Genomic DNA, 27615 nt, shown 5'->3' on the forward strand with positions numbered 1-27615 from the left:
CAGTGGTTCTTTTGGTTTACCTCTTGTACCAGCTTGATGTCACTGGCCATAGTTCATGGCCCTTGGAATTATGGTTCTGTGAGCATGGACGCATCATACTCTGTACAGGCCAGAAGTTCTGTTGAAACTCCTGGTTTGTCCCAGGAGCACCCTGCCCATAAAAACTAATCCAGGCATGTTGAGAACTCTCAAGTATTATTAAGTACTATTTATATTGCATTCAAGTAAATTTTTAGCAAAAGAAATAAATTCAGATTTACCAGCTTTTACCTTTCCTTGTTCTACTTCTTTAAATGAGAAAATCTATTGTTTTATGTAAATGCATCAACTTTTTTACATACTGTGAATTTTGGTTTGTGAATATATTCAAGAAAAACAGTAATCAAAATAGTTAATTTTTATATTGTGGCAGTAGGCTTTATTTCAGGTGTTTTTTTAATAGTGTTATCATTTTAAGGTTTTATAAAGTTTGATTAAAGAATAGTATTTAGGTGTAGTAAATAATTTTTAGGGACTATGTCTAGTTATATTAAGTTCAAGTGATGCATTTTAATCTAACATCTTGTTTCTTCTCAGTCTGCAAGACTTGTATTGTCCAGCACTTTGAAGATAGCAATGATTGTCCAAGGTGTGGCAACCAGGTTCATGAGACAAACCCATTAGAAATGTTGAGGTATGTCAATACATTTTTAGTTCCTCTAACTTAAATAATTATATAAGCTCTTAATAATTTTTATTATGCATCATAATATTTGTTGGCGCCTTGACTCAGTTAACGTAGGCTTTGATTTTCATTTTAAAGCATTTTATTTCAATTTATTTTATTAAGAAGAAATGAAAAATAAGGCTGTGCGTATTAAATATTTAAGAAATATATTTCAAAATTAAAAATTACAATTTTATCTCAGGGTCTCAGGGTTACTTTAGTTGTAGTTATTTTCAATATTTTATTATTCTACACAGTATAGAATAGTATAGTATTCTACACAATATTTGTTGAGCTGCATGGTAGTGGGAAGAGGGCAGACCTAATAGGGATACTAATCTTGGGACTTTTAATTTTTAAAAATTTATCATATATTCTAAAAGTGTACAAACATTTATGTAAAACTGAAAAGAATTTTTAAAATGACTACCCTTTTCTTAATGGTATAATCATTATACCAAATAAATAGTAATAATATAAAGAAATGTAGTCATATCTTTTTAAAGTTAGAAGTGCTGTAATAAGATCCTAATCTGTTTGTACATGAGTGAGTGAGTGAGTGAGTGAAAGTTAGTCAGTCCTGTCTGACTCTTTGCGACCCCGTGGACTACACAGCCCATGGAATTCTCCAGGCCAGAATACTGGAGTGGGTAGCCACTCGCTTCTCCAGAGAATCTTTCCAACCCAGGGATCGAACCCAGGTCTCCTGCATTGCAGGCTGATTCTTTACCCGCTGAGCCACAAGGGAAGTTCAAGAATACTGAAATGGATAGAATCCAAGCAGTCCATCCTAAAGGAAATCAGTCCTGAATGTTCGTTGGAAAGACTGATGTTGAAGCTGAAACTCCAATACTTTTGCCACCTGATGTGAAGAGCTGACTCATTTGAAAAGACCCTGATGCTGGGAAAGATTGAAGGCAGGAGGAGAAGGGGACAACAGAGAATGAGATGGTTGGATGGTGTCACGGACTCAATGGACATGAGTTTGAGTAAACTCCAAAAGTAAACACCGGAGTTGAGTAAACTCTGGTGATGGACAGAGAGGCCTGGTGTGCTGCAGTCCATGGCGTTGCAAAGAGTCAGACATGACTGAGTGATTGAACTGAACTGAGCCTATCCCTTCTCCAGTGGATCTTCCTGACCCAGGAATCAAACCGGCGTCTCCTGCATTGCAGGCAGATTCTTAACCAACTGAGCTATCAGGGAAGCCTCTGTTTGTACCTAGTAAGAAGAAATTATGTTAGAGAATTGGCGAATGGGTATGTAGAAATTGAAGAAAAGTGAATAGTTACTATACTCTAGGGAAAGAAAAAAGTTGAATAAGGGGATATCTTTAATCAGGGTACACTGTGAATATTTATATAATCATAATCCTGTAAACATTCATTGTTAAACACAAAAATGACAGTAACACCACCAGGAAGAGGAGAGTTAGGAGAATGTATGTTGGGAGGACAGGGGCATGGCGGGATGATATCAGGAGAGCTAAAACCTTATCTGCCACAGAAGGAGGTGAGAAAAATCTAGACAGCAAAAAAGGAATGGCTTTGTTTTTTCTCTATCTATCTATAATATGTATAGAAATATGAAAGTAAATACTAATAGAAACAGCTTGGATTTGAAAGTGGTTGTACCTGGGGTTGTAGGAATCAGGAATAGGAAGGGTGGGGCAAGAAAATGTGATATTTTAATATAACATTTAAGGTTAAGGGGAAGTTTGATTTGTAAATTATGTGTTAATATATGTATTACATTGATAAAACAAATGTTAAGAAGAGAAATAATACTTCTTTTAAATACTGAAACTTTTAAATAGACTTTGAAAACTTTGTGAATGAGTTAGTATGTGTGTCCTGAAGAATAAGGTGACATTGGTTTGGCTGGAGAGTAGGACTAGGAAAAGAGTATTTGAGCCAGGATGAAGAGCATGAGGGAGAAAAACAGGTTGGAAAAGGCACGGCATCGTTAGGGATGACCGACTAAGCCAGTTGGCCAGAGAAGAGTGACAAGAGAGCGGCACCAGATACAGTTTGTAGGTTGGACTCGTTATACGAGCACTTTAAGCCAGGTGTTGGGAAGAAATTAGTTCTTGAGCAGGCAAGTAATGATCAGATTGGTGCTTAAGGAAAATTCATCATGAACATGTCAAGGTCTGGCAGAATGTCACTGTGCTGTCCTCTAAGTAGGGTGGTAATTGAACAGAAGGATGGGAAGTGTGGAAAGACTGGGTGGGAGAAATACTGAGAAGGGGCCCTCTGGGGCTTGATGAGTAAACCTGTAAAGAAAAAGACAGGTAGGTTAAGAAAACGCTTGCATTTTGAGCCTGTTTGGGAGTGATATGGTATCATTTCTGCATTTAACTTTAAAAAAAGAAAGATAGGTTTTCAGAGGTATTCTGTTGAAGGAGAAGACCAAGTCTTGACATAGATGAACAAATGGAGGGGCTCGAGATATTCGGCATCTGTTGGAAACGTGGAACTTGAGCTTCACAGAGAGAGGTGGGGGGTTTGGGGGGTGTGTGTGTGTGATCTGCCTGTATGTTAGTTTTGAAGTCACAAAAGTGGATGAGATCCTCAGGGAAGGAAGTATGTAGAAAAGGTCAGAGAGTACAGAGAGCAGAGCAAAGAAGAATACTCAGAGGCAGAAGTAGCTGAAAAAAGAAGAATATCTAGGGAACAAAGAAAGTTGATAGGAAAAAAGAAAAATCGAGAAAGGAAGTTTTCAAAGAGGCATCGCTAGGCAGCATTGACAAACTGCTGCAGAGCATGAGGAGAAAAATGACTTTAAAGGTAATTAAAAAGCTTAAAATTTTAACTCTAAAATTTCTTTTAAAATCTAATTAATGATGGAAGTTACGGATGATTTGGGAAGGTCTGTCAAGTAAGAGAAGCAAAAAATACATGACAGAAATGATGTTGGTTATGCTTTCAAAGTTTTCCAGTTGGAAGAAGGGGTTGAGAATCTGCTAACAGCTTGAGAAGACGATTGGTTAAGCCAGGATTTGGGGGTTTCTAGATGTGGGAAAAGTGTCCATGTTTATTGTCAGAGAAGGGTACTGCAGTTGAGCAGGAGGGAGGAGATGAGAGGAAAGGATGCTGTAGGAGCAGGACGGCAAGATGAAGAAATGAAAGTCATGGAAAGAGGAGTTATGCTCAGATACAGGAGGGAAAGGAGATAAAAACAATATCAAGATAGTGCTAGGGGTTTTTTGGGCCATACTGCTGTTTGATTTGGTATGCCGGGTCTTAACTTCCCCAACCAGGGATTGAAGGTGCACCCCCTGCAGTGGAAGGATGGAGTCTTAACCACTGGACCACAAGGGAAGTCCCCAATATTATGTTTTTTATCTAGGAAAAAATGGTCTCAATTTCGCAGAATGAAGATTTTCTTTCATAGGAATGGAGATTTTCTTTCTCTACCAGAGTTGTCATAGAGATATTGAAAGTGGCTGGATCAGCTATTGGTGTATAATAGACCACACCTAAATTTCATGGTGAAAACAAGACTAAAAGCATTTTTGATTCCTCACAGTTCTGTGTGGTTCACAGATCCAGGTGGGCCTGCTGGTCTTGGCTGGGCCCACTTAGGTGACTGCAGTCAGAGACTGGTGGGTCACTGCTCTGCTGATCCTGGCTGGATTCTGTCCTGTTGGTTGGGCTGCCCAGGAACTGGTCTGAGATGGCCTTACCAAGGCAGCTTGGCTCTCTAGGACATGGTGTCTCATCCTCCAGACTTGTTCTTATGGTGGCAGGGTTCCAAGAAAGTACACCAAAGCACATGATATGCCTCATAAGGCATAAGGCTTGGGCTCAGAGCTCAGCATGTCACTTGTGCCACATTCTTTGGCCTGAGCATGTTTAAAGGCTAGCCCATATTCTCAGGGTGGAGGAAAAAACTCCCTCCCTTAATCACAGTCCTGTTCAGAGTGGGTAGATTATAGAGTGAACTGGAGACAGGACCATTTTTATAATCTGTCTGCTACTGGGACAGGCTGGAAATAAATGTGTTCCACCTACAGAGTAGTTGGGTGTGGTGCTTGTGCTAAAACCATATGTTCTGTATTTTGTAATATATGTGAGATGCAAATCTTAAACAATTTACATACTGGATTTTAATGTCTTTATTGTTAGTATATTCTCTTTTTTCCTCTTTGGAAGGTTGGATAACACACTAGAGGAAATTATATTTAAGTTGGTTCCTGGACTACGAGAACGTAAGTTACTCTTTGAATTCTTGAAGGTTGTTTGTGTTTTGTAAGATTACCATTTCTGTTAAAGATTTTGTGATTGTTTCTATTATTTTTATACTGTTTTTCTTTTAAATTAGAAGAACTTGAGCGTGAATCTGAATTTTGGAAGAAAAATAAGCCTCAAGAAAATGGACAAGGTGACTTATTTACTTTTATCTGTTGGAATTTCTTAGCTTTTTGTAGCTGTGGTGAGCTAATCTCTCTCTCCAAGCTCAAATTTCTTCTGTACAATATTGTGTACCTCTTTATATTATAAACTTTTCTCTGATTATGAACTTCTAATATAGAATCATGAGATTTTGTGTAAATGCATGTAAAATCTGGATCGGTCTAATTGAAGGTAATTAGAAATAGAGGAAACTGGGAAGAGAAAAAGGAGATAAAACAGAAAAGTGACCACTGTTTATAGCAGTATTAGCTAAAGAGCTACAGGAAATCGAAGAAATGGCCATAGCCTGCAACTGAACAGTGAGGGGTTTATGGTTGTATTTATTTTATGTTGTATATTTAATAGAAGAAGGAACTTGAATGTAGCTGAAAGCCAGATCAGAGGATCTTGCTATGCTCTGATAATCTAGAATTAACTTTTCGTAGGTAGAGTTCCAGTAATACAAATTTACATATTCTGAGATTTGAAAAATATTTCTAGGTACTTGTGGGAACTTTCCCCATCACCTATGTTAAGTGTTCAAATTTGCCTTTTAGGTCCCAGGAGATTCAGCAGTGAGTAATTTTTAATAATTAAGGAAAGTGGCAGACATTACTGGATAGAGAAGAGGCTTTTAGTATGTATATAATTCACAGGAAAGAAAATAGAACATATCTGAAATTATAAGGAAGAAGTGTCCTTTGGTCATTTAACATGAGATTTGTTTCAGGATGGCCTGAATACTACTGAAATTTTTCAAGGATGTATGTTTTTATAGGCTCATTCTTCTATAGAGCTCAGTCTTCCAGCCCTAGTTTTCACATAAGATTCATAGGATTGTCAATTACATACAAATCATTGAAGTGGCTTTCTCTTTTCATATGAAAAATGGGGATCAGAGTTTTTTTTTTTTAGTTCAGCTTAACTGTGCAGGACTGGCTTCCTATAGCAGGGGAAGTTTGAGAATAATTTTGAATGATGGGAGTAAGGTAGTAAGGGATTATTTTTAATCTATAATTAAAACACTGAAATGGGCAAAGAAGCCAAGCCTGGCAAAAAATGACTTAATTAAAGGCTTATTTTACCCAGGTGTAAACTGCAATTTATACAGTAGTGCCATAGTAAAAAATATAGGTAAAATTGACTGAATGTTCCAGTTTTAAACTACGTTTTCAAGACAACAGGAGCCAGGGTTTGTCATCAGAAGCTGTGTGGTCAGGTTAGTCCAGGACTGTGTCTTACAGATTGACTAGTGGAGGGCTGCAGCCTGAGTTGTGTTTCTCTCCTTTTCCCCCATATTTCTGTCTTTTTAAAATAGTTTTATCATATTTGGTCTTTAGTTTGGGTGAAAGGTTGGACGTTTTCTTGGAGCTGGAACTTGGTTCATAGAAGGCAGTTCCTTTCTAGGTGATTTCCATATAAAAAGGCAGAAGAGACACCCGCCTCCCCTGTGCCCCACATCTGTAATGCTTTCACTGCAGTCGTTACGGAGGAGCTAACTCATCTTCTTTTCTAATCTGACTGGTCTGTTTTGGTTTTTTTTCCCCGGGGTTTTCTATACTGTAATGCTTGACTGGCTCGTTCTTTCAAGTTTCAGCTTATATTTTGTCTGGAGCTCTCCCCTGAATCTTTGCTTCACCACAGAGTTTGGGTTTATTGCCACCTCTGTTATATGTGCCCACTTGGCCTATCTTACCGCTTACATCAGAGTCTGTATTAACTTCTCCGTCTGTTTTCTTTACTTGCCTGTACTTCCTTTTATACCCTGACACCATAAGAGTGAGGATGGCCACACTCTAGTTTCAGTGTTGTTCCCTCAGGCTTAGTCTAACAGAGTTATAGGCACTCGATAAACAAATGAATCGTTAAATATATGTGCATTATATGTAGCCTGCTGGTATTTCATAGGTTAAATACATTTGATTATAATATGAAATATTCTCAGGTTTCTTTGATGATGTTTTAATATGTTAGTTACATGCATGCTAAAAAAGCTAATTCATTCTACTTGTTATTTCACTAGCTGATTTTATATAAGAATATATAATAATTTGAAATTTTGAACTTAAATATTTTAGTTTTACTAAATATTTAGTTTACTTGGTTTTAAACTTTGAATAAATGTAGAATTTGAAAGTATTTTTTTCTTTGATCAAAAACGCTTTATTATGTATATACAAACTTGAAATTCTAATTACATATGTTGACTGAACTTTTTAAATGATGTAGTTTAAAAGAACATTTTATACATTTCTTTAAACAACATATGTTCAAAATTATTAATTTATCAAATATATATTGTTGTGTTGTTGGTTAGTCACTAAGTTGTGTCTGACTCTGTGACCCCCTGGAATATAGCCCGCCAGGCTCCTCTGTCCATGGAATTTACAGGCGGGAATACTGGAGTGGGTTGCTATTTTCTTCTCCAGGGTGGAAATATTTTTATATTCTGTCAGTTTCTAAGTGGTCTAATCACTAATGGCAGTCATTTTGTGACCAAATATAGTTAGTCCTAAATCTTTCATTTGGATGTCCTAGTGAGCCTAGAATTTGTAAGCTATGCTAATGAGCCACTTAATGGTTTTTTTAAAATATTTCCATTATTGAATTGGTTGGAACATTTTAAAGGTACTAAAATTTTTGGTTATCCTTCATCAAGAACTGTTAAGAAAATGTTTTTTAAATTTTATTTTTGTTCTCATGGTTAGTGTATTGTTGCTTAACTATAAAATCAACTTTGAGTTCTATCTAACTTGGGTTTGTTTAAATTATACAGATGATACTTCAAAAGTTGACAAGCCTAAGGTAGATGAAGAAGGTGATGAAAATCAAGATGATAAAGACTATCACAGAAGTGACCCACAAATTGCTATATGTCTAGATTGTTTACGAAATAATGGACAATCAGGGGACAATGTAGTAAAGGTGAGTGGACAACTACAGTTTTTTTTAATAATCTTTTATAACTCGTTGATAAATTTTCCTAGTGTCTCAGAATGTTTGCTTTCAACGTTTTCATGAACATAAACAAATAGAACGTCACTTTCTGATACTCCCTTGCCTGCAAGTTGCCAAGCAGTTGCTTGCTTCAGGCTCCTTCCTGTTTTCTAACCCTCATGACTGAACCGTCCTGGGTCAATGCCACCACCTAGTGGCCAATATGGAGAATCACACCTGTATCTCTCCTTCCATCTCCTTTTATACCTTTGTTGGGAGTTCACCTACATACACTGTTTTCCCTTTTTTAAGTATGGTCACCAACTCAGACTCGGGTCAGTTCATGACACACAGCATCTTCAACCCTTTTATACATCCTCTCTTAGTTTTTTCTTTTGTTTCTCTATTTTTATTTGCAACTCAAAAAGCTATCCACGTCATGGCTAATACATTTTATGAACAATATAGTTGGTTTAGATGGATGTTATAAAGTACCTGTGAACTTTTCCTTAACTTCCTCTGTGTGATCTGTAAGCCAGTGAGTTGAATTCCTCAATGCTGATTAAGTTTTCCCAGCATCTTGCAAAAAGAAATAGCATTAGCATAGTGATTCAGTGAATATTATCGACTATATGGACATGAGCAAAGATGTAAATAGTAAGTTTTTTCACTCAGGGATCTTTGGTTAGGTCTTACTCATACAAACAGTTATAATAAAATAAGAGAATAGATTTAGTTAAGAGAGATTGGCTGGACAAGACGTGTAAAAGAGCACAGCAGTAGTTAGAGAAGTGGCCTCCGTTCCTGTTTGCCCTGCAGAGCCTCTCTGTCAGCATCTCATGCTCTGCTGCAGCGCCCTTTCCTGTTTGTCAGCCTTCTTTGCATAAGAATTTTTAATGGTCTTACACTTGCTTATTCTCAGTCATTTCTGTAATCCTCTTTGGGGGAGGTTCTTCCTAATGGAGATGATGACCATCCTTTAGCTCGCTAATATATACAATTATTATCTTGTAGTGAAAATTGAGTCAGCCAGAAAGTGGAGTATCTCTTCATAAATAAATGAGAAGTCTACTTCTCTGCAGGATTTCTAGTATGAAAGTTCTAAATCATTGGATTTCAGATTCATCTGAAAAATTAACTACCCCCTGCCTTGATACTGTCTGGCATGTTTGACACCTCACCATTCCAGTTGAGCTTTTACCTTTTCACTCCTTTGTAGACTTTTCATTCTTGTGCCTTCATTCTTAAAACAACTTTCACAGCTTATCTGACTTATACTCTGCTTTCCTGATTCTCACCTTTTCTCTCTGGCCACTCCTATGCTGTCTCTACTGATTTGACTTCTTCCTGTCTTCTGCTTGATATATGTGAGTATAGGCTAATACCTAGCCCCCAACTAAGTTATTCTTTCTCTGTAGTCATCCTAGGAGGTCACTTCTATTTTTTGTGACTTCCAACTATGCAAAGAAATGTTTAAATCCCCCTTTCCACACCTGTCATCACTCCCAAGTTGAAGTATTATATCTTTTAACTACTTTTAGGATCCTAACTAGGAGTTTCACTAATATATAAAACTTCACCTATTTAAAGACAAATTCACTATACTGTATTTTCACCTAACTTTATTCCAAACATGCAGTTTCCCTTATCACTACCATCTTTTAACCAATCATAGAAATTCAAATTCTTAAGACATTTTTTACCTCCTCTCCCTTCAACCAGTCATAAGTCCTGCAAAATTTCCCTCAGTCTACTAAGGGCTGCTCACATTATATTTAGATTTTTTAAAGTAGTCTGAAGTGTTTCCTGTATTCTTGATTTCTTTTATTATTCAGGGCTGAGGCTACAGCCTGAGTGTATACAAGCAGTTATAGCCACTATCAGGGTCAAGTAGTAAGTATTTTAGGTTCTGTGGGCTATATGGGCTTTGTTGCATATAACTACTCAACTGACTTATTTTAGCACTAAAGCAGCCATAGATGCTAGTGAGCAAACTGCCCTGCCTGTGTTCCAGTTAAACGTCCCTTATGAGAATAGATGGACAGCTGAATTTGGCTTGAGGGCCATGGCCATAGTTCGCCACCTTCTAGAATCAAGTCTTGACTCCTTGTGTTAGCATTCAAGGTCTTTCATAAAACCCCTATGTTTGTAAGTTTATTTTCCATAATTCCTGGCAGTGAATCATCAAAATATTATTGTCATTTATCTGTGAGCACCAACATAAATTTTGGCACCCATGTATCTGACAAAGAATTTGCATCCAAAGTATATAAAGGTTTATATTAAGAATATTTAAAACACCTAAGACTTTGAACAATCCTTCCATTTTGGCATGTTATTCCCTCTTCTCACCACTGTCCAAGACTTCTGTCAAGATTCAAAGGACTTCTATATTTTGTGATTTTTTTTTTTCCCCTCCCACCTAGGTGAATCCCTCCTGAGATTGACTTGTATTTATTCCTCAATTAGGGCTTACTTTGCTATTTATTAAATTAGTATTTGTGTTCTAAAGGTACCAGGTACTAATACTGTCTTTTATCTTTTTTGATATGTGTCTTATCCTTGAGACTGGATTACATATTACATAAAGGCATAAAAATTATTCCTAGGTTCCTTTATAGCCTTTTCAACCATCTCATTCCTCTGTAGTAGGATGAGATTCTCAAATGTGGTAGAGTAGTTAATATGTTGTTTATATGGTATGCGTTCAAACGTCGAAGTCAGGAGCAAAAACGCAGTGAAACTATTAGACTAAGGAGCTCCAAAAATTTGCTCCTGCATAAAATCAGTGAAAAAGCTTGCAAAAGTTTTCATAATCGACTTTTTCAGAAATCTGATAGTTAACGAAAGGCTAAAACCCTTGCAGAAACGCATGGAGCAAGAAAAAAATGGCTGACTCTTGGTAAGAAGAATTTTAACTTGCCTTAGTCCCATCCTCTGCTCTCAGCTCTGAAACAGCCTTGTAAAAATCACAGCCCACTATCCTACTGCAGCTTCTCAAGCTCCAGAGGACAGAAGGGAGGTAGATCTCTTTCAAAGCCTAATTGCCAAATAATTATAATTGTCTGCTGGATCCTAGAATTCTGTCCTTAAAATGTTGTCTATATTAGACCTGACTTGAAGCTTGCCTAGTGGATAACACCTTCTCCATGGACTCGGGAGGAGCAGGAGGAGGGAACTAAATACAAATCAATGTTGTAACTGCATGACTGCCTGAAGTATAAACAACATTTGGGGCAAAAAGTAGACTTAACCAAAAAGCTTAAAAGGAAAAACTAGAAAATGAGATGTCTACAGATAATATATAGCAGCTTTGAGAAGCTCAAAAATATTCATAGGAATCTAGAAGGACACGTATATACACAGGATTGTGTAGATGCTGAGAAAAGACATTCACAGGCCCTAAACCCTCACCTTCGGCTGACATCGAGGTTCTGCACAAGCCAGAAGTGAAGGCCGAGGTAGAGTTGTCAGCAGCTTGGCTAAGTGTTAGAGGTGTGCCCAGAACTCATACAGAGTCCTTCAGCAAAGACTGGGAAACTGACTGGTTCCAAGGAAATCTCTGTTCAGTTGTTAGCTGACCAATAGGTAGAAACTTCAGTGACCACATACATGCTGTAAAGAATACAGACTTTGCAGAATTAGTTTTGAAAAGTCATTAAATAATGAGAATCAAGGAAAAGCCACAACAGGAATCCCTGAGGAGAAGGCAGGAATTTGATTTCCAGTGTTACCACAGTAAAATGTTCAGTTTTCAGCAAAAAATTGTTAGATAAAGTGGACACAAAGTATAGCCCATATATAGGAAAGGAGTAAATCTGATATAAGTATAACATTTCTATGGCGAGAATGCATAATTATTATATTTTTATTTCCAAAGTACTTACACATCAAATATTAAATAATCCAAGCTGGAATTTTGTTAGCAATTGATGTCAGACCTTATTGGATTAAAAATTCCAAAAACAAGCTTTTGCCTAGTTCTAAAACCTTTACTCTTCTGAGATCTCTGTACTTACTAGTAATTTTGAAAAGATTATGAGTGGTGACACCAGGTCATTTCTACAGGTTCTTTTATCATTAGACTTACCTGCAGATGAAAATACACTTAAAGGGTCTTCTAGTACCCTCACATTATTCTCTGACTTAACTGGGACCTATGAAACATGCTAACAAGTCTGCATAAGCTGTTCAGAGCTGTTTAGAAACCTTGATGAGGCCAAGATGATGTGAGCAGACAACAGGATGTCCATGTGCGTTGTCTGGCACTTTTGTTTTCACGCTGTCTAGAACGTCAGTCTTCTCATTCAAGATGGGTCAAGTGCCTTTTGATTTAGATGTGACTTTTAACTTCTGTTTTCTTCTTAATGGATACTTTACCATCTGAGTTGTGATCAGGTGTTATTTGTAAATAGATTAGTTTCTGTTGGTCTTTGCTTGGAAATATATTTTGCTAGGAATATATTTTGACTGGATAGTTCCACTTTCTGACTTTGTGAATTAAGGAACGTTTCCAAGTTGTTGACCTAATTTCCTAGCATAAGTAGAAGTAACAACTTATACCTTTAAAAGATTCAATTGCTGGGTTTTATTTTTGTTTTAATATTGATAACTTAAGATTTGGGGATATAATTTTCTTTCACAAATTGGTTCATGTTTATCATGTCTACAGCCTCATTTGTGATGGTCATTCTAGATTGGTTCTTATATTTTATTGATGTTTAAGCTTAATGAGTGGATTAGTACTGCTAAGGAAATGAGAAAACCAAGGCATAGTAAAATATTTTCATTAATAATCATTATTTCCTTTAGGGTTTAATGAAGAAATTCATTCGGTGTTCTACACGTGTAACTGTGGGAACTATTAAAAAATTTCTAAGTTTAAAGCTAAAACTTCCAAGTTCTTATGAGGTAAGTTAATAATCTAATCTTGATTATTTTGATAATTCTAATCTGAAGGAGAATTCTAACAAAAGAAAGCAAAAGTTAAGAATACATTTAATTTTGTGGAAACTTTGGTTATTTTCATGTTAAAAATTTAATTTTGGGATGTAATATTCTATTTGTGTAATCTGTATTTTTGAATTTAATGTCCAGACTAGAACATGATACTTAACAAATTTAACATTTTATAATTAGAGGAGATATTTACCATTAAGTATTCTTAAATATCCCAGCTAAAATGGATACTTTTTTTTTATGCCTGCATGCTTTATGGTATGTTCTTTTTTTCAGTCTGAGACCTTTTCAGTTCATTTTAACATTCTTTATAGACTTTTTTTCCCAGAATGTAAAATATTGTTGTTTTACGAAAAGGGATTTTGTAATTGATACTCATTTAGTTCTGCAGTATGCAAAAGTGATATTGTTTAGCCCTAGGTAACACCAGCATACTATGTCTACATAAATGTAGCATACTAGTTTCTTTACAGGAGAGGTGAGTTGCCTTGATGTTGAACACAGCACAGCTTGTAATGTGTGCAGTGTTTCAAGAATGTTTATCATCCTAGGGCTATGGCTGTAACATAATGAGGGAACATGGCTACCATTTCTCACGCATGCAAATGGCAGTCTTAACAACTTGTATTAATTTCCTCTTCCTCCCTTCTGAGTTCCACTAGTAGCACCTAAAAAACCTTTAAGACCAAGGCTAGATTCCTATATAAACAAAGGCATCAAAGGCAACATAGTTTTTTCAGTCTTATATACAATAGTATTCACATGAACAATCATAGCAGAAATAAAATAATACCTGGCAACGCCTGTGTTTAAATCTTAAGTCTGTATTTTGAGGAAACCTCTGAACCTGAACTTATTTTAAAATGTCTTACAAATGACTAATTTATGGATTAAGGATTAATTCTTATATGTTTGGTCCTACAAATATAAAAAAAATTTCCAGAGACAGCAGCTTTTACATTGGGGAAAAAAAATGTGAACATTAATCAAAGCTATATGTACTTGACAAAAAGTAAAAGATAAAAACGACTTATAACCACAGTGAAATAGAAAATGAAACTTGTAATTTGGTTTTGCTCTTTATTCTCTTCTTGCGAAATACCACTTGCAGTTCTATTTCCTTACTTTCAGGTGTGGCTCACTGAGTTATTTTCTAACTCTCAGGAAGTTATTAGAGCTGAGAGAATTGTTGCTATCCTGCAGTCCTGTTGCTGGCCCTTATTACTGCATTTCTTTATAGAACAGGATAGAAGGGGAAGAGACCGACTCCACAGACAGCTTTTTTCCTATCCCAATGCTAAGAACTTTCTGTATGGTTTTACTAGTATTTCCTCTTCCCCCCCTTACTTTGCTGCCCTACAAGTAGGCCAGTAATTTAATGAAATACCTAACAGCTGCAGCTTCTATAACAGCATTGGTAATTCAGGCAGGATGGTTTGTTTGGTTTTTAAATGACAATAATAGGAACAGTGTACCTGATTGTAATTGCATCCTAAGTAAACCCCTTTACCTCTTTGCTTATGCATTTTACAGTCAAGATAAAGAAAGTAGAATTCTCTGCTTTCAGTTCAGTTCAGTCACTCAGTCGTGTCCGACTCTGCGACCCCATGAATCGCAGCACACCAAGACCTCCCTGTCCATCACCAGCTCCCGGAGCTTACTCAAACCCATGTCCATCAAGCCGGTGATGCCATCCAGCCACCTCATCCTCTCATCCCCTTCTCCTCCCGCCCCCAATCCCTCCCAGCATTATCTGCTTTGTTCTTTTAAAAACAAAGTGGTTTCTGGAAAACATTATGCAGGTCCATTTATGTCACCATAAGTCATCAAAAAATCAATATAATTTAGCATCTATCTAGTACAATTGGAATTACACTCATTTTATACATAAAGTTCAAAACTCTATTCTCTGTCTAGCCAGACAAGAATTACTTAAAACCCTTGAAAAGTTCCTTTGGGTTTTTCTGTAAGATGTTACGGAAAAACCTGAATGAACTTTTTTAGCCAGCCCAATATTATGCAAGTCACAAACCAAGCAAAGCAGAAACGGAGAGCCCTGGGAGACTCAGGCCTGCGGTCTGCTCCCTACTGTTCTGTCAACTTGAATGCCTGGAAGGCCCCCCAAGTCACATATCCACAGCCATCCAGTCACCCTCTGCAGATGCAAACTAATGAAAGCGGCTCCTTCAAATGAGAGATGAATTCATAAGGTCAATGTGACAGGAGGAACTGTGAGGTTTCCAGCTTGTTCTCATTCAGTAGGAGGCAATCACAGAAATATGTCTGAAACCTCAGAGACCGCACAGTGACTAAGAAACTTCACACTGCATTTCCAAATTATGTGCTGAACTTGAGATAAAGGTGTGTGGGACAAGACAGACAGTGGTTCATGTTACTTAGGTATGAATTGTTAATACCTACGAGGTAAGCCAGTGCTTTTAATAGAAAGATCCAGTGTTCTTTTCAAATAATGGATACTACTTCTATTTTGATATGACTATTTGAATCTTATTTGAACTTTGAAAAAAATGTGTAAAGCTCTTATGAATTGAGAGTTACTTATGTTAATGGATCTGTAACTGTTCTTTTTAAAGTTGGATGTGCTGTGCAATGGTGAAATTATGGGGAAGGATCACACTATGGAGTTCATCTACATGACACGATGGCGACTAAGAGGCGAAAACGTAAATCGCTTTTATATTTACCTATGTGTGTAATTAGCTTATCATTATGTTAATCAAATTTAACAGTTACTGAGACACTTTAAAAAAAAAAATGAGGGAAAGAGAAGAAATTGGTTCCTAGTGACTGCATGATAGCTGATCCCAAGTATAAGACCAAGGTCTGTGTTAAATGTGGTTTTGTTATGTTTAAGGTGAGTTTAAAACACTGATCTGAGTATGTTCAGAACTCTACTTAGAGTCGACTAGATGGTACTTAAATTTTTTTAAACCCCAATAAAATATGGAAACTTCTAAGTTCTGCCCTGACTAGTATGTTTAATGGTTAAGATATTTTTGTTTGTGCTAGAGAGGACAGGTAGGGTAGAATCTAGATACTCTTTTTTTCAGGTACCTCCTTTACATTGAAAATATAAGATTGGACCGAAGGGTAAGTGAGTTTGCAGAGGTTTCTGATACCAGATTTAGATTATTGTGCCTGAGGCCCCAGGAAATGTGAGAGAAATGATTAAAAGAAACCTAAGAACATTTATTTTAAAACCCCAAAGGAGTTGGTATTTTGAACTGTATCTTTGATTGGGGTTAATTTGAACGTTCCAGTGTATCTTACCTGAGTTATATGTAACGTCGATACTAGGGAAATCTTAAGGGGTAGGGATTGCAAGGCTAATTTGTAGCAGTAAGAAATACAGTAGTAATTGTAAAAACACAAAATTAAGAACTGTAGCCTCACACAATTACAGTGGTTCAAAAATATACCTATATTGAATGTAAACATTTGTGGAACTGTTTTTTCCCCAGAAGAACTGTCTTGATATGACACAATAATAAATGAAACATGTAACTTCTTAAGTAGAACTTTTTTCAGTTTGCATCCCATTGGGATGGTGATGCCTGCCTTGTGAGGCTAAGTTCTCATGACCAAGATGAATAAATTATATTCTAGTCCTGCCACCAACTGGTTGTGTGCCTTGAGGAACTCATGAAACCTCTCTAGGGCTCCTTTTTATTTTTTTTCCTAATTGTCTTTGTATTTGGTAAATTAATATTTGCCTTTCTATGACATTTTATATATTTTTAAATGGTTGTATATATATATATCATCCTCATTAATTCTTTCTAACCAAAATTTTCCAGGGACCCAGTGCAGATTGCAAGGGTAGTCAGTTCTCTCTTGACCAGCCCTCCTGGGGCCTAAATATTGTGATACTACACGTAATAGTAATACCATATTGGTATAATTTTAGCTCTCTTTGATCATGGGACTCTTCAGTATGTGTGAGCGCTTGAAACCATCGTTATAAGTAGGTTTGCCTTCAGGTTAGAGAGATGTAAGTAGTCATCCATGGCAGGGCCTCCTCTGGTGCTCACTTGTCCTTCTCGAGGTCCCTTCCCAAAGGTCACCCACACTGCCAGTTATTCTGATGGCAGAGCTCCAAAGAGCTAGTTCACAGAGATTGTCATTAATGAAGTGTATTCAGTCTTTACTACAGGTATGCTTCTGATTACACATTTCTGAATAGTTTAAATCCCCTGCTTGTGTAAGGCATATTTTATTAAAAATTTGTTCCAAACAATGGTTTTAGCATCTTAAGATTTTTATTCAGGTTAAAAGCTAAATCAACAAATAGAAACAAAAACCACCCTTGATATCTGGCGCAGCAGTAAGTAGCCCGTTTCATTTTTTTAACATGACAACTCTGTTTTTTGTTTGTTCTCCTCTAAACCCGTTTCTCCCTCCGCTTCACAGTCTCAGCAGCTGCAAGATTTTCATTTTTCTGGTTTTTCAGATCAAAATCCCTGAAGTCTGTCCTGATTAGTTCCTCCGTCCTTAGCAAATTCTTTGAACTCTGCCATCAAAATACAATAATCAAAATCCAGTTGCATCTTATCAGGTCCTCATTCTGGTTCAGGCCACCATCACTCTTCTCCAGACTTTCTGTAAAAGTCTCTTACCTGGGCTGCAGGCCTCCTCTGGCTACCGCCTGTGCCTCCTTCCATCTTCACCTGCTGCTAAGTCATTCAGTCGTGTCCGACTCTGTGTGACCCCATAGACCACAGCCCGCCAGGCTCCCACGTCCCTGGGATTCTCCAGGCAAGAACACTGGAGTGGGGTGCCATTGCCTTCTCCAGTGCGTGAAAGTGAAAGTGAAGTCGCTCAGTCGTGTCTGACTCTTAGCGACCCCATGGACTGCAGCCTACCAGGCTCCTCCGTCCATGGGATTTTCCAGGCAAGAGTACTGGATTGGGGTGCCATTGCCTTCTCCATCTTCCCCTAGCAAGCAGCAAATTAGAACATGTTTCCATGCTCTAAATTCTCCAGTAACATCTAATGGCATTTAGATACAAGCTGAAGCCCTTGCAAGGGCCTGCACAGGGCGGGCCCCACCCAGGTTTTCGTGTCTTCATCTCGCCCTTTGCTCCTGCCCTCTGGCCCAGTGGCCTCGGTGTTTTGTTTCCTCTGGTGTGCCAGGCTTGCCCTTGCATCCCCATGTATCTGCCTCCCTTGTTCCCTTCACCCCTTCACTCAGAGAACTGTGCTTCTGCGTCACCTTTTCAGCAGTCCCAGTCTGACACTTAATCCCCTTCTTTGCCTCACCGTTTTCCATAGCATGCCTCTCAGTATGTTTATTGTTTGTTCCCGAGTCAGCTGTACTCTGAGGGCAGGGTGATTATTTGTTCACTCTGAGTCTCCAGCACCTAAAGCGGTGCCTCGTACAGATACTCAATATTTGTTTGAAGAGTAAACTGAATGAAAGCCTTTTATAAGGTAATAGTTATGCCGATACAGCCTAAAGGTCATTTTGTTTGGTTTCCCATTCGTTTTCTGTTCATTTTTAAATTTTGCTCATGTTCCAGTTAATTACGAGGTATTATAATTGATAAATTCTGACAGTTGGGGTGAAGGTACAAATTAGCAGTAAAACAATTTTTTCTTGATTAAGCCCCTTCCAGCATATTTATTGCAGTCACGTCGCTTCCCATCTCTGCCCTTAACTGCCAGCAAGACACCAGATTGTCTGAAAAGCTCGCATTACTCCACCTTCTGGCATTGCTAACTGGCTCTGTCTTGGGCTGGGATTGGTGTTATTTCCTAAACTAATGACCAATTTATGGTTCTTTCACTTCTTCTTTCTATTAAACATTTTAATCTACCCAGGATTTGTTCATTTACACACCAACCTACAGTGATGCTAAGACTCTCGATTTATTCTAAGAAATTTTTTTGGCAGAAATACAATTTATTGAATGATTCACAATTTGCGCCTCGTTGTTTCGAGATGTCACCATTGTCTTTGCATATGTATCTAGACATATGTGTACACATGCAGATGTGATATCCATTTATGTTTCTGGACATTGTTTTGTCCTTCTGAGCAGGACTTATCCTACACCAGCATTTCATATTATAGCTTTTATAAAAATCTGACCACATGACATCTCTACCTAAAACTCTTCAGCTGTCCATTTTCTTTGGGATATATTTAAACAAAGTTCCAATTAACTTATAAGGAAACTAGTTTGGCCTTCTATGTTACTGTATGATGTCTATCAGTATTTGCTAGGTCAAAGCTCTTTATCATTATTTTCTTAGTTGTATTGGCTCGTCTTCCCCATGTATCTAGGTGAGCTTGAGAACGGGATTGACTGGCGGAGCATTAAACTTCCAAGCTGGCTGGGCTGGCGTTTGTGGTCTTGTTCAGTTTGGTGCTGTGGGGTGCTCTCTAAAGCTCTACACTCCCCTCCTGTCTGAGCAAAGTCTGTGGTTTTCTTCCTGTTTCACATTGGACACCACCTCTGACCTGGGTCTTTGGCAAGGTGACCCCATATTCACATCACCTCTTCCTCGTGTCCTCTTGCTAGACTTCTGGGAGAATCTCTGGCAGTCGATTTGCCTCCACTCCTCAAGAGCAGGACATCTCTGTCAGTACCACACAGCATCTGGGCCACTCCCCACCTTTATCCTGGGGCTGGTCCACTTCAGGCTCAGCCTGTTTATTGTCCTCTCTGCTCTTTCTGGATCCTTGTCTTCATCATGTTGCATTTTTGAAAGACGTTTATCTTTAGGAATTGCATATCTGGTCAGACTTAGCTAAGGCCTAGAAATTTTTCAGTTCATAACAATATTTGTGCCTCAAGATCGGTGTTCCTCTTTTGCTTATTAGTGGGAGAAAATGGACCTTTTTTAAAAAACTGCTGCTTCTCAAACTTGTATGCAAATCACAAAACACCTGGGGATCTTGGTAAGATACAGATTCTGATTCAGTACTTCCAGAGTGCAGACAAAAATTCTGCGTCTCTAAAAGCTCCCAGGGGAGGCCTGTGCAGCTCCTCTCTGGGCCATCCTTTCAGAAGCGCGTCCCACTTCCGACACCTCTTTCGGACTTCCTGGTGGCTCAGACAGCAGAAAATCTACCTGCGATGTCGGAGATCCGGGTTCAGTCCCTGGGTGGGGAAGACCCCCTGGAGAAGGGACTGGCTACCCACTCCAGTACTCTTGCCTGGAGAATCCCATGGACAGAGGAGCCTAGTGGGCTACAGTCCATGGAGTCACACAGAGTCAGACACAAGTGAGAGCAACTAACACTTGAGTAATAAGATTTTAGGAGACATGATATATGACCATTGGTTTACTCTGTGGTTTCCACGTCTATACTAATATGTGTATTCTGCTTAAAATGTCCATGCAGTGTTTTCATCACATTTTTTAAAACATAAATGGGATCATATGTATTGTTGTGCAGCTTCTTTTTCTCATGTGCTGATATGCCTTGTGGAGAATCAGTAAATTTTAAACTAATTCTTTGTAACAATTTGTTAGTATTCCATTTGTGCAGCTATAGCATAATTTTGATTAGTACTCATTTGGTGGACATTTTTCAAATTGACATTACAGACATGCTCTTTTCCAGTACATACATCTTTTTGTATATGTGGAAGCATATTCATTGGCTAAATTCCAGGTGTGGATTTACAGCAGAATGTGCATGTTTTAAATTTTGATAGATACTGATAAATTGTTCTCTAAAAAGGTTTTCACAGTTTATAATAATACCAATAATGTGTGAGTGCCCATTTTCTGACACCCTCACCAGCACTGTGTATTTTCACTTTTGTGTTTCTTGTGTGAAGTTTCTCTCCAAATCCATTGCCGCTTTTTTTTCCGTTACGAAGTTTGTGTGTTTCTTACTGACTTCTGAGAGCTCCTTATGTGTCTGGATATTCATCTTCGTTATGCTTGTCGCAATTATTTCCTCCCAGTTGTATTGTGCTGCATGGTTTGCCTTGGTTTTTTGATCCTGAAACTTGGAGTAATAATACTGATCTTAAAAATATTTTAGTAAGAACTAATGAAATATTATTTAGTAAGGTACTTAGCAGGGTGCCTGACATAATAAATATTGTATTATTAATAACTTACATATGTTTGCTTTCATTATTATTATAATTCTATACTCCTACACTTGGTCTCATGCCTGCGAGCTTACTCTTACTGTCTCTTCGGCCTCAGCTTTCCCCGTGAACTCCTGTTCTTCCTGCTTCCCTTTCCTTGGGTAGGTTGAGTACCTACTCTCAGGACTCCCCCTTTCCCAGATAATCCTGGTTGCTTTTATGGCTGCCAGCAACCCCTGCCAGTCCCTACCTAAAGTTATTCCACCGTGTTTGTCTTGCTGTGCTTTCTTTACATTACCAAGCAATTTTAGGAAAAACAAACATCTAGCTTAACTGATATCAAATAGATTAATAAGAAAAAAATACCACTTAGTGAATCTTACCTCTTTCCACCCAACTCCTTCCTTGTTAAATGCTGTCTGGGACTTGTTTGCACAGTTAGGCAAAGCCCGATGGGCCAGAGGAGGGGAGGAAGGTTGTCAAGGAGAGCAATGCAGGGCGTCTCTTAACAGTGTTGATGAACCCTGTCCAGAAATTCAGAGACTAACTTCTAGAGGAAATATTGCTATCTATATTTTCATTTTGAAGAGTCATGCAATGTTGAATTCATATATGTAAAATTTTAAAGTGTATGTTTTTATATTTCATAGTTCCATTATAGTTCAAATATTTATGCCTAATAAGTGTTCAACATAATATTGAAAAATCAAGATTTGGCAATGACTTTTTAAATATGAACAGCTAGTTGCTCAGATGGTTAAAGCATCTGCCTGCATTGCAGGACACCCAGGTTCAATCCCTGGGTCAGGAAGATCCCCTGGAGGAGGAAATGGCAACCCACTCTCCAGTATCCTTGCCTGGAAAATCCCATGGACAGAGGAGCCTGATGAGCTACAGTCCATGGGGTGGCAAAGAGTCAGACACAACTGAGCGACTAACACACACACAAATTGTTAAAAGACAGTGGATTTAGAATTGAATCTATTCACTAGTTTAAAAACATGTTCATTCATTGGTTCACTCATGAACCTTTTTTTGAGTGGCTGCTGTGTGCCAGTTCTGCCCCTTAGCTATTAAGATTGCAAATATGAATAAGATCAGACTCGGGGATCTCACGGTCAAATGCTATTAAATAGTTATGGAGACCAAGAGTCTAATGTGAGGAACGTAAAGGACCTCATCTTAAGCAGAAAATGGATCCCCTACAGGCTGAGACAAGCTCCCTGCCCCCTTGCAGAGCTCTGAGACTCTTAAACAGTGGTTGAAGAAGAGATCTAGGAGAGATTAATCACAGGAAAAGATGGAAGAAAGAAGGCACCTCTCCTGGATTGAGAAGGCAAGGGTTTTCTCATAAATTTAGTATTTGAAGAAGAGATAAGATAGATAAGATAGATCACCATTTTGGTAAATATTTGCAGAATGTTAACAAAATTCATATTTAGAGACTAAAATTATTTCACGTTAAAATTTACCAGTCACTTAAGTTATTAGTCTTTTTCCAAAAACAGCTGCCATATTTTGGAAAGTGTTTACTTAAAATTAATCATGTTGCCTCATGTTTGACATGGAAATATTTTAAATATGTATCCAGTTGTGGATGCCTCTTATCTGATGAGTTATCTCCTCCGCAGTTTCGGTGTCTGAACTGCTCAGCTTCGCAAGTCTGCCCTCAGGATGGCCCTTTGTATCAGGTAAGAGGCACTCACGACTGTACATATGACCCTAATGACGCCTGCCCACCGCAAAGGTGACTGCTTCCGCCCCAAATGCAAGGTCCCAAGACACGTCACCTCGCGAGACTCAGACTATCTGAGCTACAAAGCTTCATCTTTTCAACTTATGTCCCCAAAGTTTCCACTTACTTTAGTTCTCTTGAATTATATAATTTTACCAAACTAAAAATTAAGTTATAAGTGTTAAAGCCATTATTTATGCATCCTTCAGTTTTAACAACTACCAGCTTCAGCCTGCAAGAAATCTCTGCTCCATATTGAATCTCTGCTCTGTACTTAACACTTATTTGTGTGTGTTTTTTTTTTTTTTTTCCATTGTTTATTTCCCCACAAGTGAAAGAAAAAAATGCCAGATTAGGAAAGGCTAAATAATAAATAACAGCAATAGCTAAATGCAGTTGTGAGCTTGCTTACTGGACCTGCCCTAAGGACTGTACTGAGTTACCTCTTAGCACAGAATGATAGTGAGTGGATTTAGTAATGCACTGAGAAAGTGAACATGCCTCTGAGGAAAATTTATCTAATAAAACTGCATCTTAAAAATTTGGAAAACAGAAGAGACAAAGTGTGTAATATAGTAAGGATTACTGTTGAGGACAGAGATGATGTAGGATCACCCTTAATCCATGTTTTAGTCATAGTATTTATTAAAAATATAGATTTTTATTTAGTCTTTATCATTATTTTTTTGGAGCCAAGAAGGGTGAATTATAATTATATACAACCTTAACTAGCAAGTTTACCTCTGATGTTTCTATTTTAGGGTTAGGACTAATAAATATATGTTAAGTATTGAAAGAACCATTTCATATCAAAAGTGTTAAATTAGCAATTTATCTAGAATTTCCTTCAGTCTCATTGTCAGTTCTGTGATAGTGCAAATCCCCACACATTAAAATGTGTGTTTCTTAATACACACTGGTTAAGTCCTGGGTGTATGTGTGTTTAGTAATAGAGTAAGCAAATGTAGCAACTATAAAGGCCAAGAGAAAATCATTTAGAGAAAAAAAAAAGCAATCATCCTTATCCTTGTGTAATTGAGGGTGGGGGGCGAGTGAATAATTTAACCGAACTGGTGAAATGTGTAGCTACTGTAGCTGATTTTAACTACACAGCTGATTTGGGGATGAATTGTGGTGTTCCTGGCCTTTAGTTATAACTTGTACAAATGTGGCTTTTTGTTCTTATTCTCAGCACTGATGTCTCTTTGTTTCCTGAGAAATAAAGGTATTCTTAAACTCTGATCTAAAGTTTTAGGAAACTAGAGTAAGACCAAGTTTTCAAAAATCCACACACGTTTCCTTTTTTTTCTGCAGCGCTTCATTATGGAGTATAGTCTGGTCAGAAAGTTGAACTTGTAATTAATAGGATGCATCTTTAGCCAAAAATCAACTAGAAAATTTCAAGGAAAAAATTATCACTGTTTTATTATAAGAAAATATTATATGTATAGCTTTATATGATTAAATCTTTTAATTTTGTGAAAATTTGGTGAAATCGTTTTGTAGGAAAAATTCTAGTGAACAAAACATTCACCCAAGAAGAAAGAAAATGTAAATCACTAAGTTATGAAAGACAGAACAATATTAAAGAATTACTTCTTCAAAGGCTACCCAAATATAAAACTACTTTGGTCACATTCTCTCAAATTTTCAGGGAATAGATCATTCCCATCCTAAATTGTTAATTTTAAGTAATTGAAAAAGATGGAATTTTACCAAATTCATTTCACAGATGTAACATAATCATGAAGGCAAAAACTGATAGAGAACCTCCAATTAGAACACACAAGTATCAAGTCTCATTTTGAACATAACAAAGATGATAAATAATATACTAAGTGTACTAAAATAATATGCTAGAAGAAGAATAAACCAAGACCAAATAGTATTTTTATCAGACATTAAAGAATAGCTTAAAGCTGGGGGGAGCAATTATATATATTAAGTAAAATAAATGTCAGTAGATACTAAAAGGGCATTTGGTAAGATTCACATTTTTCCTACAAGCTTATTTTGAAAATTTTTCAAGACAAAGAAGTTGACATAACACAAAGAAATATCCTTAACTTTTAGATTTATCAGTTAACATTTTGCCACATTTTTTTTTGCCCCTTCTTTCCCTTTCTTCCTCTTTTCCTCTCCTTATCTTATTAATCTTTTAATAAATATATCTCTTGTTTCTTTATGGAGCCATTTGAAATTAAATTGTACATATCATGACAGTTGACCATAAAGTACTTCAGCATATGTTCCCTAAGATTAAAGACATTCTCATATATAATCACAGTACATCATACAGAACAAATTTAAATATTATAATGGTCAGTTCTTCCTATGATTATGAAGTTTAATATAATTTCAAACACATTTTTTTTTACCAGATTCTTGTTTAACTTGACAAAGTCAGTCATTCTCAAGTTCATCAGGAAATATAATTTGGCACTTTTGATCAGTCACATTTTTAAGTGAGTAATCCCAGGGCATATGCACGGCCACGTACTAAAATGTCTTTTAAAGCTGAAATAATTAAAATTGGGTACTAACTTAAACAGACACGTGGATAAAAAGCAGAGTCGGGAACTCACTCTAGTGTGTATGAATCTGTAAAGAGTATTTCAAATTAATGGCAGGTACCAAGCTTCATTAACAGATATTTACTGAGCACTTAATTATGCACTGGGCAATCTTGTAGGCCCTGGGAACACAGAAGTAAAAGTGAAAAAAATTTGTTTCCCTCATGGAGCCTATACTCTAATGATGATAACAGATGAAAATCAAATGAATAAATTTTATTGTGTTAGAAGAAAAATCGAAGTAGATAAATAGAATATTTTAGATGAGATAGCTAAAAGAAGACCACTTTGAGGTGGCAATTTTTGACCAAAAAGAAGTGGGAAAATAGCTGTGTGTCTCTCTAGGGTAGAGCTTTCCAGGCTGAGGATGGACAGAGATCTAGAGGCAGCAAGATCACGTCTGGTGGTTTGAAGGCTGCAAGGTGGCCAGAGGGCCTGGAGCAGAGATAGCAGCTGATTGGGGAATTAGGACATCTGGAGTGATGTTGGGGTGGGATGTGATCTTGTAGGGTTTGCTTTCAGTTAACTGTTCTGAGACTATTAGTGATGTGGGGGTAGCGGGGAATTCAGTCCATGCCTCACATTATATGTGTTTCTCATGGCTAAAATGGTGCATATTAAAAATGAGGCCATTGAAGATCAAGAATAAAGCATAGCTAAATAACTAATCTCAGAGTAAAGATGAACTTTCTCAATGTGTTTACATGCAAAAGGGAAAAAAAACCCAGACAAACCAAGTTGATTACTAATACTGAAAAATACATGACAGATGTCCCACACATTTTAAAAAGTACATGCAAAAATACCATAAATAAGGAATATTTGTATATATACAAATAAAAACCGAAAAAATTCCAACCAATGATGACCAAGCCATTTTACTCCCCTCTTTTCCTTCATCCTAGTAGAATTGGTGATGAATTCTTCTACGCATGATAATGGATTTTTGAATGAGTGACTGACTTATTTGCAGAAAGTGTACAGATTTAACAGAGTCAGGAATGGAGAGCAAAGCTAGAGAGGTTATTGTAATGAGAGACAAGCTGTGGGATGAGTTGGGTAGGATGGGAAGAAGTCAGGTTAGGGTAGTAAGATTCTAGGTAGCAGTCTTTACGTCTGGCTGAACTTCAGAACATCCAGGGAGTTTTCTAAAATAGATTTCGGTGTCTACTCACAGATATTCTGATTCAGAGGGAACAGAATAAAGTGTAAAGTAAAAACAAGTAAGCAGAATTTAACCAAAATAGATTTAGACCATAGAATCTCAGTCCACCCTTTTCATCTATAGGAAAGGAAACAGTTTTCTCACAGGATTTTTGCATTTACCTACTAGGAGACAAGGGGGAAACAAGCTAGTGGCCATCTCAGCCTTTCTTGGTTCCATAAAAGTATCTCCTGGAAATTTCATTTTAAGAAGGAGAGTCCACAGCTTTCAGAAGAGGAAAAACCACTGGTTCTTCAGGCCCTTTCTGACTGTGATGTTTGAATTCTACATGATATGGCAAAACAGAGGGCAAAAGACACAAAAGTGGTGGTGTGGCTTTTCCTGCGGAAAGCTGTCTCCTCTCCGGGGCTGCATGTGGTTACCTGCCCTTTGTGGGGCTAGCTGAAGGATAGTCTGAACCACTCAATTTCATGATAGTCCCTTTGTGGGGCTAGCTGAAGGATAGTCCGAACCACTCAATTTCATGATAGTCAAGTCCAAACATTTAATAGGATCAATTGTTGAAAGGAGGCGGTAACCTAAATGTTTCCTCTAACAATCAGTGACTTGTTTTTCAGCATTTTTTAAAGGACCATTAAATTTTAAATGCTACTAATAAAAAAGTATCAAACTTACTTAAAATGTGTGATTTGTAAACAGTGCCCCAGTTTCCTAGATTCATAGCACGTGTGTGTGTCAGTCGCTCAGTCACGTCAGACTCTTCGCAACCCCATGGACTATCGCCCATCAGGCTCCTCTGTCCATGGGATTCTCCAGGCAAGAATACTGGAGCAGGTAGCCGTTCCCTTCTCCAGGGTATCTTCCCAGATCTCCCGCATCGCTGGCAGATTCTTCACCGTCCTAGCAGAAGGTCTGTTAATTGTGATTCAGCGGACTCGCACAGAGAACAGCTCTGATGGAGTCCGGCCTGCGGGCTGGCCTTGCACAGCGCCACAGGTGAATGAGCAAATGCCCCCCAGCAGCGAGAGCGTTCTGTCCTCACAAACCCTGCCTTGCCCTAAGTACTGA

General features: G+C 37.6%; 1 protein-coding gene across 7 annotated transcripts in view; it reads left to right on the top strand.

Moving 5' to 3' along the window:
* PCGF5 (polycomb group ring finger 5) overlaps window positions 1-27615 on the top strand; it is a 114559-nt gene that overhangs the window by 84769 nt on the left and 2175 nt on the right. For 5 of the 7 annotated variants that reach the window (XM_070470637.1, XM_070470638.1, XM_020876180.2 and 2 more), the window contains exons 3-9: window positions 577-673; window positions 4864-4919; window positions 5033-5092; window positions 7880-8028; window positions 12853-12951; window positions 15594-15683; window positions 22706-22765. In XM_070470637.1, coding sequence (XP_070326738.1) covers window positions 577-673; window positions 4864-4919; window positions 5033-5092; window positions 7880-8028; window positions 12853-12951; window positions 15594-15683; window positions 22706-22765 — 611 coding nt within the window. The remainder of the gene's footprint in view (window positions 1-576; window positions 674-4863; window positions 4920-5032; window positions 5093-7879; window positions 8029-12852; window positions 12952-15593; window positions 15684-22705; window positions 22766-27615) is intronic. The other 2 variants (XM_020876184.2, XM_020876185.2) reach the window with 2 other exon arrangements.

This window comes from Odocoileus virginianus, chromosome 7, assembly GCF_023699985.2.
Source record: "Odocoileus virginianus isolate 20LAN1187 ecotype Illinois chromosome 7, Ovbor_1.2, whole genome shotgun sequence".
NCBI classification, from domain to species: domain Eukaryota; kingdom Metazoa; phylum Chordata; class Mammalia; order Artiodactyla; family Cervidae; genus Odocoileus; species Odocoileus virginianus.